The 19592-nt window shown below is 36.3% G+C and overlaps 2 protein-coding genes across 3 annotated transcripts; one reads left to right on the top strand and one right to left on the bottom strand.

Annotated features, from left to right (window-relative positions):
* Window positions 1-2762: 2762 nt before the first annotated feature.
* On the top strand, window positions 2763-11987 carry LOC127514241 (homeobox protein TGIF2). Of its 2 annotated transcripts, none has more exons than XM_051896892.1 (3): window positions 2763-3077; window positions 5421-5683; window positions 8794-11987. In XM_051896892.1, the coding sequence occupies exons 1-3, from the start codon at window positions 3059-3061 to the stop codon at window positions 9694-9696; spliced, it is 1185 nt and encodes a 394-aa protein (XP_051752852.1). In that variant the 5' UTR covers window positions 2763-3058; the 3' UTR covers window positions 9697-11987. The 2 variants fall into 2 exon arrangements, with proteins under 2 accessions (XP_051752852.1, XP_051752853.1); XM_051896893.1 differs by lacking the exon at window positions 2763-3077 and adding an exon at window positions 4981-5133.
* A 120-nt stretch (window positions 11988-12107) lies between these two features.
* myl9b (myosin, light chain 9b, regulatory) lies at window positions 12108-18437 on the bottom strand. The gene is made up of 4 exons (XM_051896894.1): window positions 18208-18437; window positions 14161-14362; window positions 13917-14078; window positions 12108-13422 (listed from the first exon to the last, which is right to left on the bottom strand). The coding sequence occupies exons 2-4, from the start codon at window positions 14342-14344 to the stop codon at window positions 13247-13249; spliced, it is 522 nt and encodes a 173-aa protein (XP_051752854.1). The 5' UTR covers window positions 14345-14362; window positions 18208-18437; the 3' UTR covers window positions 12108-13246.
* Between the last annotated feature and the right edge of the window lie 1155 nt (window positions 18438-19592).

Genomic DNA, 19592 nt, shown 5'->3' with positions numbered 1-19592 from the left:
AGGAATGCGACAGCTGAAACCCATGTCTTGCATACGTCTGTGCGTAGTGGTTCTTGAAGCACTGACTCCAGCTGCAGTCCACTCTTTGTGAATCTCCCCCACATTTTTGAATGGGTTTTGTTTCACAATCCTCTCCAGGGTGCGGTTATCCCTATTGCTTGTACACTTTTTTTCTACCACATCTTTTCCTTCCCTTCGCCTCTCTATTAATGTGCTTGGACACAGAGCTCTGTGAACAGCCAGCCTCTTTTGCAATGACCTTTTGTGTCTTGCCCTCCTTGTGCAAGGTGTCAATGGTCGTCTTTTGGACAACTGTCAAGTCAGCAGTCTTCCCCATGATTGTGTAGCCTACAGAACTAGACTGGGAGACCATTTAAAGGCCTTTGCAGGTGTTTTGAGTTAATTAGCTGATTAGAGTGTGGCACCAGGTGTCTTCAATATTGAACCTTTTCACAATATTCTAATTTTCTGAGATACTGAATTTGGGATTTTCCTTAGTTGTCAGTTATAATCATCAAAATTAAAAGAAATAAACATTTGAAATATATCAGTCTGTGTGTAATGAATGAATATAATATACAAGTTCCACTTTTTGAATGGAATTAGTGAAATAAATCAACTTTTTGATGATATTCTAATTATATGACCAGCACCTGTGTATATATATAATATACACACTCCTAATGTTTATTTAATTCCTGTCCTTGATTCTGATTGGACAATGGCTGTGTTTTATTCACGATAAACAGGCTATGACCCAACGATTCTGTGTATCACTACACAACACACTTAGCAACCACTCTTAGCAACGTAAACAGTTTGTTCTCAATTTACATTGTTCATTGAAGCTTACTGTATTATGTAGAAGAGCGTTGTGAAAAAGAGATCGAGTGAGTGAGTTTATTACCTGCATTCAGATTTAGCATTTTCCTTTAGGTCAGTCCTTATAATAAAAAATCTGTTTAAATGTCTGCTGCAATATCTTGTCCTTTTAACAGGGGTTTTAGTCAAAGCATTTGTCAGTTGCTTCTTGTTCCGTGTTCACAACAATTCAGCCTTTTCAATGTAAAAGTCTTGGCTACTGACTGACACACTCATAAAGACAGTCTTTGCCACCACCTAATGGCATAATAATGTAACTTCTGTTGCTGTTCACGGTCAGGGACTATTTTTCTGGCGGAAGGAAGGCTTTTAGTGATTTTACTTAATGAAAGTTGCATTGATACATATTTTTTTTGGCTTTATAAACCTTTTTATAAAAGCAATAAGGTACTTGAGGCTAGTGCTGTATCGTGAATAAGTCACGGCTGAAGGGCTCAGCTTCGCGTTGTGCCTAACAAAGCCCTTCAGCCGTGACTTATTCACGATACAGCACAGCCTCTCGTACCTCATTGCTGCTTATATTTTACAATATTTTTATAATATAGTTTTATTATTTCTATTATACATATATATAATAGAAATAATAAAACTATATTATACAAATATTGTAAAAACATATTGTATAATAAAAAAAAAAATATATATATATATATATATATATATATTCTATTTTATTGTTTGTTTGATTGTTTGTTTTTATTTTTATTTCCTGCTTGAAATGGGAAACAATCCAAGATTTCCAAGAGGTGAAATAATGAGCACTTATTTTCAGAGTTTAAGGAAATGTTGTTCTGTGTTGTCTGTGACTGTGAACTGCACATTCCTGCATATGAAAGAGCAAGATTTGCCACAGGGGTTGAGAAAATACATCACAAATCTGATCTGTACGCAAACAAACACTGAACCATTTCCTGCAAGAACTGTATTATGAAAAGACCTTTTTTCACCCAACAGCACTGTTACGCTGTTATAGAGAAGCACTTTGTTTTTCAGAAACATAATGGTCCATATGAAATTAATATATTTAATGTTATTTAATGTTAAGAACTTTTAGGTTCACCACAAGTTATCTTGGTTCAGAACTAACTCTATAATAAAATTTTCCCTAATAAACATTGCAGATTTGTATTCTAAGTAGGGTACTAAGGTACACAAATTATTAGGCTAGTATTGGATAGAAATTTTAAATATTAATATTACAACAAAAAAAATGCTAAATTACAATGAATTTAATTTTCTCTTACTGCTGACATAATAGTAACCAAAATGGGGAGAAGAAAACAAAGATTATAATTAGTCAAAATTATAAAATAAATTAGAAAATATTTTATTTAAAATAATTACATAAAAAGTAAATTTTTAAATAATTATAAATTACATTAAAGATTAATTTTTATTGTTTATATTTTATGCAGTTATTTATAGCTGAAAATATTTTTTAAAAGTCAGAAAATATGTATATTTTTATTTATATTAAAATATATTTATATCTTATTAATTATAAAATAAAATGACTTTCAGTAAAGTATAAAAATGCATAATAAAAAAAAGATAGTAATAAATATTATAAATGTGCACATATAAAATGTAATGCATACTGCAGTATGTTAGAAGATACGACACACAGCACACTGTAGCACACATTCATACAAAATAATAACAAACTTTAAATAAAGTTTAGATAAGACTCGAAAAAAATCACTCTATCGAACTCAATTAGATTGGAAGATTGAATTACGTTTTCAAACTATAAAATGATGATTAATTCTAAAACTTAGCTAATGAAATAAACTCGCACAAGTGTTTGAATTGTGAGTTTTGAATGTAAAAAAGTGATGACACACAGATGTGGGGCCCTTATTGGCCCCTAGCAGTGTGGAGGAGGGATCTAGATCCTGTCATTGAGGGACGGAGAGAGGGATAGAGGGAGAGAGAAAGAGAGAGAGAGTTTGGTGGAGCAGCGGTGCTGCAGGTAAACGGCTGTTTGTCAACAGGATCATTTCCCTCATGACACACTAATGGCTAATGAGCAGATTCATTGATAACTGGAGCTTCAACTCAACACAGCTGTGTGTGAGTGTGTGAGAAGAACACACTCTCCGTTTGACGAGGACCCGCGTTTCCACACCAGCAACTTTTTTCCAAACATTTTGTGTTTTATTTTCCAACATCCAGGATGAAGCCCAGCAAAAGAGGTGAGAATCGTTTACAGATGCGCGTGTTTTGTGTCGAGTGAATGCTGAGTGTCGTGTGAGTGTATGAATGGTGTTTTGGTGTCTGATCACGCTGCCCATCTGCACGTCTGTGATCGTGGCGTGATTTTCAGTCTGAACGCGTGAAACGCAGATGTGCTTTTGATTCTCGCCTTTCAAAATGCAGCTGATCCACGCGTTTGATTTTTTTTTATACATTTGAACTCCTTTCTGAAGGGCCCTTCCAATCTTTCCAGCTTTATTGACTTAGACGCGTTTGTTACATTGTATCATTGTGGTCTGATGACGTCATCGCGCGTTTGTTTGTTTGGTGAATCGCTTTTTTTCGCGCGTCTGCGGCCCCGTTTGTTTATTCGCGTCTGCAAACGGACTTTTGTTTGGTCGTTTTTGTATTCTGTGTGAAATTTAAGCGTTTTCTAAAAGTGAGAAAGTAGCACTAAATTACGTTGGAGATTTAGAGGTTATTCAGTCATTTGTTGTTAGTATTTGTTTGCTTATGACCCTAGTGTTTGGGTCTGCAAATTTACTACTTATCCATTTCAATATCAATATGCAATACGAAAATCAGGAAGACGGAAATGACGTCGTATATGGAGTTAAATGAATCATTTGTTGCATTGATTTTATATTAGATTAGGTGCGTGAACTAATAGTTTGGTTGTGGTTTTCCTAAGTTTACACGTATCATTCTGAGGGCCAGCTTTTCCAAATCTGATTCTACTCGAAGTAGTTTTAACATCTGTAATTTTGAGTTTATATAATGATCTCTAATGCAGGACTATTCATCCTCCTTCACAAAAAACACACAAGTTTTCATTTTGTCAAATACATTAGAGAGAACTGCATACTGCTACAAACGATATGCAAAACTGTGACACGGATACAGTTGCAGACTGAAACATGAATGTCCAGAGGAGACACACACACACAATCTGCTTTGTTAAAGAGGGACTCAGGAACTCCCACATTTTTAGCTGCTCTTTAGGGCTTCAGGTTTCAACAGGAGAAAGAAACTCTGAGCTGCTGAAGTGTGTCTGATTCATGTCTCTCTGAAACACTGAATACTGAGTAGTTATCAAACATAAATGAAAGCCTATGCTTTTCCCATAACCACACTGACTGCAGTTCCTGCCAAAAATACAGTGTTTAGACACATACTGTGATTGTTACTTCAATAAGACTGTGGAAACTTGGTATTATCATCACTGTCAAGAATTCAGAAGGTTGTTTCATTGTTTGAAGGAGATCCTGTAATGCAATTAACAATAATTTTTGAAACTTTGAGTGTTGTGCAATTAATTTAAAAGGACTTTTTGAGGATTTGATTTAACGTGAAACTTCAGATTAGTATTTGTGGTGCTTGTCCAGAGTTTCTTGGCCTTGTCTAATGCTGAGAGGCCGTGACTGTAGTCTTATTATTGGGACAATAATGTACAATTATTATTGGGAGATATAGTGTATTACTGAGAATTAAATGTTGTGTAAGTAGTCTGTTGTACTGTTATAAAGATCTCATTGATTTACATTACAAGCATCAGAGTTTCATCTTTTTGGCCATATAAATATCAGTTTTCAAAAAACACTTCATTTTCAAGATTATTTCATATGTCAGGCTTTACAGGGGTAATGTTTGTGATCAAAGATTCAAATGCAAAACGTTTTAGCATCAGCATATTACACTCTATTGTGTATTTTTATATTATTGGTTATGGCTGTGTTCAGAATCATTTGCAAGAATTCCTGTCTGTTTCATCTGGTCATAATGATTATCATAATAATCAGCAGATAATGCTCCCATGATAATGCTTGATTGGCCCACCTGTAGAGCCCAATAGAGCACCAGATAAGCTGCCTTTCCCTCAGTTTGTGAGGGTCATGCTGAAGGTGTGAATGGAGAGGAGCTGTTCAGAGTCAATAGTCTTTTGATGTGTAAATTGAGTGCAGTCAAACGGATTTATCTGCAGGATGCTTTTAAATGACTGACCGGGATGATTCAGGCGGAAGAAAAGAACTGATTCTCTGTTCCTCAGAAATAAAGGTGTTCATTTTGCCATTTTAATGCAAGTCCAAAAAAAGACTTACAGTTCTAGTTCCAGTGAAATGGGTGCGTTGTAGGTTGCAGTATGTTTTGTACTGCACATTTTGCCAGATTTAGAAGATCTTCTGCATATAGAAAATGTGCATACTTTGCATAGTGTACCCATTTGTGGTATTTCTGGTATTTAAGGGCATTGTAAACTTTTTGTGACCTAAACTGAATCACTTTCATTCCATCTGCTGTTGCACTTCAAGACTAATAATATACTACTGCCTTCGTCTTCTCAGCTTTTGAGGAGGATCAGAACGGAGACACAGAGTTTTCTGCCATGTCGGACAGTGACCCATGTGAAGACGACGGTTACCCTCTCAACCTGTCCACCAGCGGCAGGAGAAGCGGGTCTTCCACCAAACGCCGCCGCCGTGGAAACCTCCCCAAAGAGTCTGTTCAGGTTCTGAGGGACTGGCTGTATGAGCATCGCTTCAATGCGTATCCGTCAGAGCAAGAGAAACTGAGCCTGTCTGGACAGACGCATTTGTCTGTGTCACAGGTGAGCACAAAACATGGTTTCCATGCAATTAGCACACAACTGAAGCTTTCAAGTGTGGATGCGAAAGTATCATGTATTTAAAGTTTATAATTTAATTTGAAAATTGTCCTTTACTTGACTTCATGTTTCAAACCAGTATGATATTTCCATGCAATTACAATGAAACTGAAGCTTTCAAGCTCAAAAGAAGGCCAAATTACCATTTTAAAAAAAAATTTAATTCAAACTTTAGACTTAAGTTTGGGTCTGTTCCTCACCTTCCTTCAGAGGACCTGGAATATAGTTCACAAACCTGTTAATTTGGTTATGAATGTCAGTGGTGCTCTTTCTGTCCAAATGAGCATGCTTTTTGCCAGAATAAGCTGCAAAGTGGACCAGACTGAGTCAATAGTCTAAGCATCAAGTTGAGTATGAGGAATATTCTCTTTCCAGTACTGTGTTTTTGTGTGTCTTTTATCCAATCTTCACTTTTACATTTGGCCGTAATCTTCAAAGACAAGACTTTCTCACACAGTCTGCGCTGTGTTTTGTCCTTGAGCGAGAGCTGCAGTGTTGTCAGAGCGCAGGAATGCGGGCGGCGAGGCCTGTGCTGCATATTTCCTCTGGTCTCCATTAGAGCCAGCTGTCTGTCTGACACAGCATGTGGTTCACTGCCTTGCCAACAGGGGGCGCCACGTTAGAATCCAAAAATGCATGTTTTTGTTGTCTCCCCCCCCCCCCCCCCCCCCTTTTTTTTTTTTTCTCCTTTTTGACCATATACTAAGAAATATAAAGGACAGTATTACCAATACAATACCTCTTTAAATTGAACTTTTTTTTTTTTTTTTGTGAAAAGCTAATTTTAAAGGGATAGTTCACACAAAAATGAAAATTGTCGTCATTTACTCACCTCAAGTTGTTCTAAACCTGTATATATTTCTTTGTTCTGCTGTACACAAAGGAAGATATTTGGAAGAATGTTTGTAACCAAGCAGATCTCGCCCCTCATTGACTACTAAAGTGTTTTTTTTTTTTTTTTTTTTTTTTTTTTTTTTTTCTAATAGAATTAAACCTGAATAAATCATTGGGAAATTTTTGGTCAGAGTGCAGAAACTCACAGAATGAGTTAAATGCATTTAGTTAAGTCAAATTTATTTATATAGCACTTTTAACAATTGTTTCAAAGCAGCTTTACTGAAAATCATGATGTTCATGTTTATAATATTTTAAAGGGATAGTTCCAAACATGAAAATTCTGTCATTTACTCACCCTCAAGTTGTTCCAAACCTGTATGAATTTCTTTCTTCTGCTGAACACAAAAGATATTTTAAAGAATATGGATAACCAATATGGATAAGTGGTGTCCCACCATTTGTGAGACACCACTTAATTTTTATAGTATGGACAGGGCTCCAGACAAAAAAAAAATTAAGGAGCCATTGGCTTCTATAGGGGGAAAAACAGGCGCCAAATAATTTTTTTTAAGAGCCACACAGCAATGAACTTAAAATTTGTATATATTTTTATTTTAGTATTAACATTTATTTCAAGCAATAAAAAATGTTTTTAATGGTTTGTTAACTATAATAACCCTGATGCTAGTAAAATCTTTATATTGAATATTATGTGTCAAATAATGTTCTTAGTCCTTCCTTCCTGAAGCTACAACCGTTTACTTTGAATCAAATGAAAATAAATATAAATATATAAATATATTAAATTTGGTTTGTGTAACCAAATAACAAACAGAGGCAATTGATATACATACTATCTGACTTTGATTACTTTGAAATACAGCGAGACTCTTATTTTGAAATGTATGTGCTTTACTTTTGCTGCTCATTCAAGTTCAGATAAGGATTAAATAATTACGTTGCTACAACCGTTTACAACACAATATAATATAAATAATATAAAGTAAACTTTGTGATAATTGATCAGCATTAGTTCATAAGCAATTGGTTGACAAATGTGCGCTAATCATTGAATGCGAGCTGCTCTAAAGAACGCGCAACAGCGCCATCTTTTGACTTTAAAACATGCAGCGCTCACATTTATTTAATAAAATTAATAATCATCACATTAGGGAGTATCGCGATTTGTTTTTCCATCCACAAAATATAAGACGCCTTAAAATGATTGTTTATACTCTTGTTATACTGTTTAAGGCACTGGAGTCTTTTAATGACCTTAAATTTATCTGAGCATGAGCGGAGTGGAATAATGAAAGTGATCAGCAAGATTGATATTCAAAACGGTAAGCACGCAAGGCATTGTGTGTGTATCTGCAGTCTGTAGAGCCGGTTTTCCCTTTTGAATGACGAATATAGATGACTTTATATGAAGAAATAGGCAGTTTACGCAGGAACAGAACGCAAATGCAGCTGTTTTGCACCGACGCAGGCGACGCGAGGCAACAACACAGTCGGCTTTCATCAGCTCTAGTTCTTTGGCGTCTGTTTGGTGTGTGCAATTTTTCCCTACCTGTTCATATTTCGGCGCTCTAACTCAGTGAAACATTTACATGCAGCATCTCATTTAATTACGTCAACACAGCAAATGATGTGATAGGCTACTGGTCACGGAATACGCAAATAACATGCAGATTTTACAGTCATAACGTGTGAATTTGTATGGTCGCCAATGGAGACCTCGGCAAAAATATCAGTCGCAAATTAATATTTTTAGTCGCAAATGCGACCGTTTTAGGCGCAGTCTGGAGCCCTGTATGGAAGAAAAAAATACTATGCTGTCCAACCAATTAATTGAGTGTTCGGGTTTACAGTGTGTGTCATATTGTTTGAGTGCATCTTTGTTTGTTTTTAGTAACAGATAAAATAACTATATTGTAATTTATAAAATTACATTTAAAAAAAAAAAAACATTGTTTCAGTTTGTTTTTGTTTTTTTTTGGCCATGCTATCAAGGTATTTTAGTCGGGTATCGTATTGAAGTCAATTTTAGTATCACGGCAACACTAGATTTAATGCAAGCAATCAAGCAGTTGAAGTTTGATATAGTATATATCTCCTTGTAATGCTGTATGTATTTGGTTAAATGTTATTTAATGTAAATAATTACATGGCATTTTAAGTTTCTAAAACACTGGAATGTTTAATCTTGTTTTTAGATCTGTAACTGGTTCATAAACGCCCGCCGGAGGCTCCTTCCGGACCTGCTCAGGAAAGACGGCAAAGACCCCACTCAGTTTACAATGTCACGACGCACCAGCAAACCAGACAGATCTGCCTCCCCAGAATGCCCTGCCTCTTCAACTCGCACCTCTGTCATTTGCCCTGCCCCAACATTGGACTTGAGGCTGTTGGGTAACACTGCAACGGCAATTTTGGCCGGAGCCGGTTGTTTGTCGTCTTCAGGCAGTCAAGACGGAGGTGTTCAGGCTCTGATGCAGCTTGACACACGAGGTCTGCTGAGACGAGAAGGTCTAACTGGATTTCGGAGCGAAGATCAACACCTGACGACCATCCCGCTTGCTTCCTCCTCTGTCCCGACCCTGGGAGCGGTGAGCCCGAGTGGAGTCCTGTTCAACACGCCTCCTCCTACCCCACCGGAGCTGTGCGCACAAGATTTCAGCGATCTGAAGCTTCTAGTGGACGCGGCCCTGCAACGAGCAGCTGAGCAAGAAAACTGCAGGCAGAAAGAGCAAACGATGCAACAGCAAGCAAACGGTCCTTCTAATGAAAGTTCAAGTGAGCTCGTCCAGAATGGCAATTCGGAGACCATCTCTATTTCCGGAGCAGAAACTCCTTCAAGGGATGAATTTGATGCTGCACCAGGCTTGATGGAGAGCGCAGTATTACCAGTATCAGTTCCTGTCATGAGCCGCTCTTTTCATCCGGGCCTTCCCGTCGATCTAAGCTCGGCCGGTGTGTCCGATGTCCTCAGCAAGAATGTGACAGATTCTGCTCGATTTACGTCTTCTGGCTTGTGGAGCGTCCGACAACCCGGTCCACCTGCGAGCACGTGGGTTTCGCAGTATGTGCATAATACGGTCACAGAAGCGGTCAATTGATTAGTGCGAGAGGAAAAAAAAAAACTCAAGCAGACTGACTTTGAACTCTTTTTGTTTGCTCATTTTTCTCAGAAGCCTCTGGATCAGATGGAAAACTGGGCGCTTTTAGTACATTTCTTTCAAAATCATTGTTATGGATGTTGCTAGATACCCGGAGATCCTCTTTACCGATGTTCACTTCAGTGGATTCTGGAGTGAAGCCTCTCTTTGAACACAAAGATGTATTTCAGAGACATTTTTAAAACACTTTTTAAACCAAAACCTCTTACCTTTTTTAACTACATGAAGTTTATGGGCATCCGTAAAACCCTCTTTGTGAATAATCCAGCATTTCAGACTCTGGGATCTTCAAGACCAGGTGGATGTCCTTTCAGGCAGAAACATAAGCATTCTCCCAACTCAAGAAAACCTGTGCATCTCAGGTTTACAAACAACAGCCAAGAGATTTTCCTTTGAATGTTTGTTGAAGTGGCCTTACAGAATTTTTGATAAAGAAGCTCTTGCCTGTTTGCATCAGTATATCCAGGGCTAGACGTCTATCCATCATGTAGCATGCTTTACTTAATTTTTGTTTTTTTTGTGATCTGTGAATGCGAAGACCAGCATGCAGCGTTTAAATAGTCTGATTAGGGACCAAATGTGTTCTCTTAGATTTAATACTTTGCTCTGATTTTGCCTGAGAGCCACTGCTGATGAAGCCTCTACTTCTACAATCTCAGCTTTGAAAGTCTTTCCCAATAGTGTGTTTTGTCATTATTTCCTGCACTTTATAGTCTAATTTCACCTCTTAGTCATTATGTCAGAACCATTTGTCCATTCCCAGTCAGAATAATATCAGAGAGCTCTCTGGTGTGGCGTGGCGTGATGTGCGTCCGTGCTGTGGCCGGTCGTTGGGAAATTGATCGTACTGCAGAGATCATCGCTCACGCCTCATGTCTGTCTGAGATGCGGAGGGGAGGTCGTCTCAAAGACAGAGCTGACATTGATTTTCTTCAGTTCTCATGTAACTTGAGCGTAGAGCTGTAGCTTTATTTTTCTGATGGTATTGGGTGAAGTAGATCTGCATTAACAGTGTTTTACATTTTCATAAATTCTCTATCACAATGTAGAGGGAGACATTATGAGGTTATTAAAATTGTTAGTGAGTGAATTTAGAGTGTGTTTTTTTTTGTTTTTTTTGACACTAAAGGAGTCTTGTGTACCTCTCAGAGATGAACTGAAGTGTTTCTTTCTTGCTCATAATCTGTGAATGTATCTAGAGAACTGACAAATATTATTTAGAAACAGAAGATTATTTCCAGTGTCTTCATAAGCGATTCCCTCAGTCTTTCTTTTTGGACACTAGAGTATCTAGATGGATTATGATTTATTGCTTGTAGTTTCCATGAAACTGAGAACATGTAAAGGTAGTCAGATTAGTCTTTATAGTAATGATTTTAACCTTTTAGTCTTTTTATGATGCAGTTCACATAATTTCAGTTTACTTGTTCAGAAACGTGCCATAATTCTGATTAGTTTTTCTCAGTGAGGTCAGTGCAAAGGTCAGAGGTCATGTTCTGTAGTACTGTACAGGTTACTTCTCATTGGTTTTCAGTGTGTCTCAGGTTTGTTTATTGTAGTTTTCAGATTTCACTTGACTTTGTTTTTGTTTTTTTTGTGGGTTCGAGTCATTGTAATGTTACCTCTCTGACGAAACAAATGGCGTTTTTTAATTATTTGAGTTAAGGAATCTATAAGGTGCATCTGTATTTTTAAGCCATGTCTGAGCTGAATATGAGAAACCGACTGTCATATTGTAGCGTCCTCAAACTGTACTACAGATCTAATTAACTCAAAACCACTGTGATCTTTCAGTTAGTTACTGGAACAGTACTATCTATATTTTTCATATACTCTATTTTTTCACCTGGTCAGAAAGGCCAATATTAATATTCCTAGAACTGTATTATTGTTATTGCAAAATGGATCTTCTAGATGACAATGTGAAACATGTAAATATCATTCAGGTTTTTGTCTGGCATAGACCTGCTTTTAACTTGTGTTATACATCAGATATGTGTCTCTCTCCTGTACGACCAAATACATGATGGATTTTTTTTTTTTTTTTTTTAAAGATCATATGTTTGCATGTATAACTGAGGACAGTAAAACTGGCTTTTGTGCCTTACCTGCTTCCTTAGAAAACCTTTGGACTAGTCTGTGCAATATCTGCCTTAAACATTTGACACAGAGATTTTATTTGGTGTCCTTTGTACAAACATTACAGAGAAATAAAAGCCTTGTTTTTCATATGTTTGTATTCATGTTTTGGAGAAATTAATTTCCTTTATTTTATGTTTTCATCAATTCGATGTCCAGAAATGACTCCTGTTGATTTCTGCATGTGCACAAATGATTTTTGGGAATTTCACTGTAGTATGAGACCATCTTTATTTCAGTATAAAATACGTCATGTTTGTATGGTGGATGACTTCATGTCTGAGAGCTGCCACATGTAATCACACATTTTATAAGCCAGATATTCACAGGTTTGATGGGGAAATATAAGTTGCAGTACCACTGAAAATTCTACACATCCCAAAGTCTGAGGCACAATATATATTTTTTTTTTTTCTTTTTTTTTTTTTTTTTTTTCCTGGATAATATACAGCTTTGAAAGGAGATGACCGATATTTCATATTCAGATGTTTATCTTTTTGTATATCCATCTCACTTCAAAATGTATAAGGCAAGTCACTACATGTGAATATGTGAATATAGGGTAAAATTGTTAACTTGTGTGTGTATGTATATGTGTGTGTATAATATAGCCATACTTTCCCCAGTTGAGTAATCACAGTAAACTTAAGACCATTTTTGTATTAAAATGTTATGTTTAAATATGCATGGTCTAATTTAAATATTTGCTAATTTGCATACATTTCCAGAACAGAACACTGGATAAAGCCAGGTTCAAAATTCTTGATTTTGTTGACGAGGGGATTTTGGGTTTCTCTTTTTATTACTCCATTAATCAAAAAATAGTGTCAACAACCAGAAAATATGAACTGTCACCATGTTTTTAGGAATGAAATGTAATTAAAATGGCCAACTCCCTGATCAGTGCTCTGACTACTGAACCCAATGGTTTTGCCAGTAGTGTCTTGCCTTAAAAATACTCTGATATTGGTTAATCTCGATCAATAAAAAGGAGATGCTGAGAATCCTTATAAATGCACACACAAAAATAAATTTGCACTACATCTAAACAGGTTTATGGCATCTCCAATGTAATAGTTTAATTTCTGAGTTGCACAGATCGAGCCACAGCTGCTTCAACCTACTCAAACATACTGTAGATATTTCTTAAGTCCCCCATAAAAATGCAAAATATACATTGTAGATGGTTTGCAATGTAATCTGATCGTACTGAATACATTTAGAGATAGAATTACTTATTTTATAGATCACCAAATATTTGTCGCATGAAATGCTGTTTTTCACCAGTGGATGTTTCTCATGTATGTGTTTGTAATGTGCTGTCCAGCTGTGGCTGATGCGCTCTGATCGTCTACATGTCGTCTTTGTCCTTGGCCCCATGTTTGAGAATCCGAGTGAACTCGCCATAGTTAAAGTTTCCCTTTTTGTCAATGGGAGCCTCTCTGAAAAGCTCGTCCACCTCTTCATCTGTGAAACGATCTCCCATAGTGGTCAGCAGCTCTCGCAGGTGGTCTTCATGAATGAAACCTGTGCAGACGAGAATAAAACATAAAGTTAGAGCTAGAAGACCTTACATTTTTATATATGTATGAAATATGAATTACATTTGAATATTGAGGCATTTTAAAATTATTTTGCTGGCATTTGTGTTTTGTTTGCACCTGCATTTTGAGAAATTACTTCCATATCTTCTATTTGTTGAATGAAGTGACAGTTATAAAATTCTAGTACATATATCATTTAATTTATACGCTACAGGATCATGTGACATTGCAGACTAGTAATGATACTGAAAATTTAGCTTTGTATCACAGGAATAATTTACATTTTAAAATACACTCAAATAGACTGTATTACAGTATTAAATTTTTTCAAATAGAAATAATTGCAGCCTGGTTGAGCATTTGAATTTGTGTCAATACCCAGCCCTATTTATTTTTAATTTTCGCAGGTTTGGCCTCCATACTGTGTAACCCTCCATGATGGTCAAACTCTTTATATTAAAGCGGTGTTTGTTTTACCAGATCCTTCCTCATCAAAGCAGGCGAAAGCGTTCCTTATCACGTCCTCCGGGTCGGTTCCATTGAGCCGTTCTCCAAACATGGTGAGAAACATGGTGAAGTTGATGGGACCTGGTGCTTCACTCATCATTCCCTCCAGGTAATCATCAGACGGGTTCTTACCTGAGCACAAACACACCAAAGGCAATGTCATTAGATGTATACAGCACATGATATTATGTCAGTTCCTCTCTGTCAGACTTACCCAAAGAGGCCAGCATGTCATGCAGATCCTCTTTATCGATGAATCCGTCTCGGTTCTGGTCAATCATGTTGAAGGCCTCTTTGAACTCTTGGATCTGTGACTGGTCAAACATGGCAAACACATTTGAAGTGGCTCTCTGTGGCCTCTTCTTAGTGGTTTTCCCCTTCGCTCGCTTGCTGGACATGTTGATGGTGATTCAGGTCTAAGGAAAGAGCAGAAGATGTTCTTTAATATGTCTGCAAGCAACAATTACAGGGTCCAGAGTTAGTAGCGGCTTTGCTATGTTTAACCCGTTTCACTTAAAAACAGGCCTTGCAACAGAATAAGCTTCCACTTGCATTTGAAGAGGCTTGGAGCAAAAAAAATATCAAAAAATCAAGATACGGTGCAAAAAAAGTGTATAAGTTTTTGTTTTTAAGTAATATATTCTTAAAAACATTATAACTAATATCATATGCAAAAGTGCTGTTTTCCCGAATATCAGCACATTTGCAAATGTGATATTGATTTTATACAACAATTCAATAAACAATAAGTTAATAGGTTATTAGGTGACTTACATTTTAGACACAATATTGTCAATATTGTCTGTTTTTCCTCTATTTTGCCGAAGAAAACAGTTCTAAACAGTAGAGCCAATGGGCAGTAATTTGCGCGTAAAACACCTTCCCGAAAACTCTCCTCCGGATATATAAACGCTTCGTAAACATCAGATTTGATAGCTAAACGTATGTTAATGAATTACAATAATTCATAAATAGGGCGCGCGTGCACGCTCATTTACAATTAGCATAATCCCCACCTATGAATTACAACTACGTAAATTACGTGTCCAGGAACACTGTTGAATCTTCTGGACTCCCTTCTCAGGTATGGCTCCAGTATATTGCATAAATGCAAAAGACACTAAATGGCCATATGCCGGATTAAGATTGATCAATACAATGCTGAAGGGAGGACGTAATTTTGTAGGTCAAAACCCGGAAACAAGTTGCATTTTAGCACTTCTGGTTCCATCGTCCTGAAATCAGCAGGTTTTTTGAATGAGTCTTTGGTTAAAATACCTGAACGAAGGTCTGTGGTGAACACAAGCTCAAGATATTTTCACATTTCAGAAAACATTCAAAAGTAACATTCTCATAATGTTTGCAAAATGGAATGTTCCCTTAACGTTCGCACAACTAAGAAAAAACATTTTTAAAACATTCAACGTTTTGAACGTCCAGAGAACATTCAGAAATAACATTGTCATAACTTAAACAAAACATTCTTAGAACATATTTTAACTCTCAGAAACACTCACATAAGCACTACTCGGCTGAGACAGGATTGTAATGAATTTTTGAATTTGAGGATTTATAGACAGACCAAAAGTCACTTTAAAATGCGCCTTTTAAGACTGATTTAGTTAGCTGTCGCCCCTATACGATTAACTCCAAAGTGGTTGTGATTTAAAGATATTAGTCAACTTTGATCTAGGAAAACATTTTGATCTAGGAAAACATTCTGTAAACAGAGCAGATTCCTAAAGGCCTATAATGCCATTAGCATCAGAGAAGATGTTACAGATGGTTTCTGTTAAGTCCCATGTGAACAGCAGCACATTTCATAACCATGACATTTATCAATACCTCATTCATTGTGAATGAGTAATTCATGTTATATGGATGACCACAGTCAGCTAACACTCATTTTCATGTCTATGTTTTTATTGCTCTTGTATTCATAGTTTCTCAATGTCTGCTCAATGAAGCAACCAAATGCTGTGGGATGATCCATGCATTCTTTCTATATCAGTCCTGGTCCATATGCAAACAACCTGCTCAGTGTCTTTATAAGGCATTAATCTCACAGTGAACAGCAGCACTAACCCAGCTAACAAAAATATGTTCTAAGAACATTTTGCCAACATTCCCATTAAGTTATGAAAACGTTATTTCTGAATGTTGTTTGAACATTCAAAAGGTCTAGTTTTTAAAATGTTTTACTTTTGTTTGTTAACTTTAAGGGGAAATTCCATTCTGCAAACGTTATGGGAATGTTACTTTTGAATGTTCTCTGAACATTATAAAACAAGTAGTAACATTTAAAAAAAAAAACTTTAGAAGAACTTTTAAATAAAATATTTCATTAAAAAAAAGTTCCATAAACAATGTATGAATAATGTTTTTGTGCTAACGTTTTGATAAACATTAACAAAGACCAGATAACTTTGAACGAACATTCTATTAATGTTACTGGAAGAACTTTTGTTCATAACCTTAAGAGAACCTTGTCAGAACATTAGCTAAGGTTCTGAGTACGTTCACTGTTAGCTGGGAAATCGTCTATTATGAATATGCCAAAAGTCTATCTCCAATAATTGCTTAACTTATTTTTGGTGTAAAATTACCTTATTCTCTATTTTAAACTTTCTGACTGCATTATTCCTGGCTGTCCTGTGTGCTTTGTGAGTATGAAGTAGGACTAGAATTGATGTAACTGATTAACTAACTGCTTATTTTCAGGCAGTGTGTGTGTGTGTGTGTGTGTGTGTGTGTGTGTGTATGTGTGGTTTACATCAACTCTACATTATGGGGACAAAATGTCCCCACAAAGATGGCAATATCCAAAATCCTTGTCCTTGTGGAGATATTTTTTGGTCCACATGAGGAAAACAGCTTATAAATCATATTAATTGATTTTTTGAAAATGTAAAAATGCTGAAAGTTTTCTGTGATGGGTAGGTTTAGGGTTAGGAGATAGAATATATAGTTTGTATAGTGTAAAAATCATTATGTCTATGGAAAGTCCCCATAAAACACGAAAACCCAATGTGTGTGTGTGTGTGTTTGTGTGTGTTGTGACAGCATCATCAGAACACAATGTCCAACTCGACCACAGGATTAAATGCAGGAATTTAGAAACAGACCGGAACAACTGCCTGAAGGACATCAAACTCTCTTCCCTGCAAGACATTTTCATGCCCTCATTGAGTATGCCTTAATATACTGAATAAGACAATATTATTTTGTTCTAATTGGATAAATTGGGTTAAACTTGGGTTTAAATATTGTTTTAATTGTCAATCATTTTTTGTTTTTTTATGTCCTCAAATTCAATGTCACTTTCCATCCTCTTATTTTTTGTAAAACCAATTTAACTAACAAAAATGAATCTGGAAGTGACATCATTATGTTGGGAAATCAGTAGCACAATCATCAGTTGGTATTATCAATGGATTGGATGAATTCTGTGGTGTTAGTTGGTTTGTGTCTCTCAAATCAACATGTATGAACTTCAAGTTGATGTCCTAATGTACTCTAACTGCCAATCACTCACTTTAGCTGTTATGAACATCCGTGAATGACCCAAACACTGTTACATTCTACCCTCATTTGTTTGTTGCATCTTGGCAAACATCTACAGAATTCAGAGAGACACTAACAAGCTATCCAGTGATTTTGCTTCATAAAACTTGGGCAGTTTGACAACAGTAAAGTTTGGTTGCCCTCTGAATAAAGACTACACAAAAATCAAACAACATCATGATATCCCTATAGTTGCTTTCTTTATGTCTGTTAATGAATTTCTATTGCAATCATTTCAGGTCCTGTCCTCTAGCCAATGGTTACGTCATGGGTCTCACCTCTGACTTTTGACCTCAACGGCACACTAACAAAAAAGCCAAAAGCTGTATTCCAGATGAAGCGCTTGCGACCATGTCACAGCTTCAAGCAAAGAAAAACATTATTCATTGTTCTAATGAAAGATTATATAATTTGTGACCATCATTGAGAAGGACAAAACTCCTGGATCTATAACAGAAATGCACTGAACTGCATTAGAGAGCAGTATTCACTCACTGAACACTAAAACAAAGTCCTAACATGTCCAGATCCTTTTCTCAGCAGTATGAGAGATGATCCTGGAACAGTTTTAGCTCCATAACCCCATCATACGTCACCAGCTCCATCCAGATCTTTCCTCAGTGTCCTAAATTCATCCAGAACTTCTGTGGAAAGACTTCTTAGCACACAAAACCAAACCAAAGCACAATAAACTCACCTTTGCTACAGATAATGGATTGTGCTGTCCACTGGACGGTGTTTTTTGTGCTGGAGAGTGAGACAGTTAGACTTACGGGACACAAAAGTTTCTTCAGAGCATCAGATCGAGTAATGCGCCCCTCCCATTTTACTCTCAGCCAATCAGAGGTCTCTGTTCTCCCAAACAGAGCCGGCCCACAGCAGGGATTTAGCCATATAAGGGCAAAGAATGTTCAGGCTGTCTTTGTGTGTACGCCACACAGAGAATGAGACACCAGGGAGGAATCAACATGAAATGACAGGAAAAGAGATAAGCTGCCTTATTTAGAGAGAACTGGCCTCACATCATGAAGGATGGATGTGTTTGTGTACATTCCACAAAACCCATGGTTTAACACACCTTGGATGGACAGTGGTCTCGCAAAATTTACCACTGAGCACTCTATTAATCTTCATTACAGAGATCTGTTCCCTCACACATTATTAGATAACTCTGTTTATATTAAATAACTTTTATGTGTGACAGTAGTTTGGTTATTGTCTTCCAGTGCCATTAAGTATGACATGAGCCATGAACCAAACAAGAGAGAGAGAGTTATTATTATAGAAGTTATTATCTTACTGTTCTTGGAAGAGGTCTTTTATACCCATCATTAAAGCTGGAATTGATTACCATTTCCAAAGTGTCTCTTTACAGATTGTCTAAATACTAAAAACTATTATGATAATTGAGCATAAGCATGCACAGCAGTTATAGTTTTTTTTTTAATTATTATTATTTAATGCTGGAGCACACATAATTAATATCCAAATTACATAATCGCTTCAAGGACATTTATGATTTTATTGTCAGTTTGATTGTAATTGCTAGCATGTTTCCATAAGTTATTTCAGATCTCTGAACAATATACAAATGTCATGAGTGTGACAAGGTAGTATTTTATATACATTTCTGTCATTATTTACTCACCCTCAAATGGTTTTAAACCTGCATGAAGCTCTTTCTTGTGTTGAACATAAAGGAAGATATTTTGAAGAATGTAGGTAACCAAACAGTTTGACTTCCCCCATTGACTTCCATAGTATATATATAAGTATATATCCGTAAATGATGACAGAATTTTCATTTTTGTGTGAACTATCCCTTTAAGAATAAGAGTGACACTCTTTCGAAAACGTCAAAAATAACAACGAAAACGTATTGTTTTGTAAATATTTATTTAGAGAATTATTATTATTATAAATAACATACATCACATAAATATTATAATAATTGCTACAAAAGGAAATAATAAAAGATTAATGAATAAATAATAAAAGCATTAAAAAATAAATAAATAAATAAATAAAGCATTACACAAGCTCCCTCTAGCGGTGCTTTACTGACACTTGAGGAACTGAACA

This window comes from Ctenopharyngodon idella, chromosome 6, assembly GCF_019924925.1.
Source record: "Ctenopharyngodon idella isolate HZGC_01 chromosome 6, HZGC01, whole genome shotgun sequence".
Lineage (NCBI taxonomy): Eukaryota > Metazoa > Chordata > Actinopteri > Cypriniformes > Xenocyprididae > Ctenopharyngodon > Ctenopharyngodon idella.
The sequence above is the reverse complement of the archived record's forward strand: the minus strand, read 5'-3'. Positions and strand labels throughout refer to the sequence as shown.

What these genes read in the sequence shown, in the direction of transcription:
- LOC127514241 (XM_051896892.1), top strand. An exon ending in CGCATTTGTCTGTGTCACAG is followed by an intron (nt 5,684 to 8,793) that starts GTGAGCACAAAA and finishes TCTTGTTTTTAG; the next exon opens with ATCTGTAACTGGTTCATAAA.
- myl9b (XM_051896894.1), bottom strand. Translation starts at nt 14,344, where the DNA reads ATGTCCAGCAAGCGAGCGAAGGGGAAAACCACTAAGAAGAGGCCACAG. An exon ending in TGACATGCTGGCCTCTTTGG is followed by an intron (nt 14,079 to 14,160) that starts GTAAGTCTGACA and finishes GTTTGTGCTCAG; the next exon opens with GTAAGAACCCGTCTGATGAT. An exon ending in CTTTGATGAGGAAGGATCTG is followed by an intron (nt 13,423 to 13,916) that starts GTAAAACAAACA and finishes TCGTCTGCACAG; the next exon opens with GTTTCATTCATGAAGACCAC.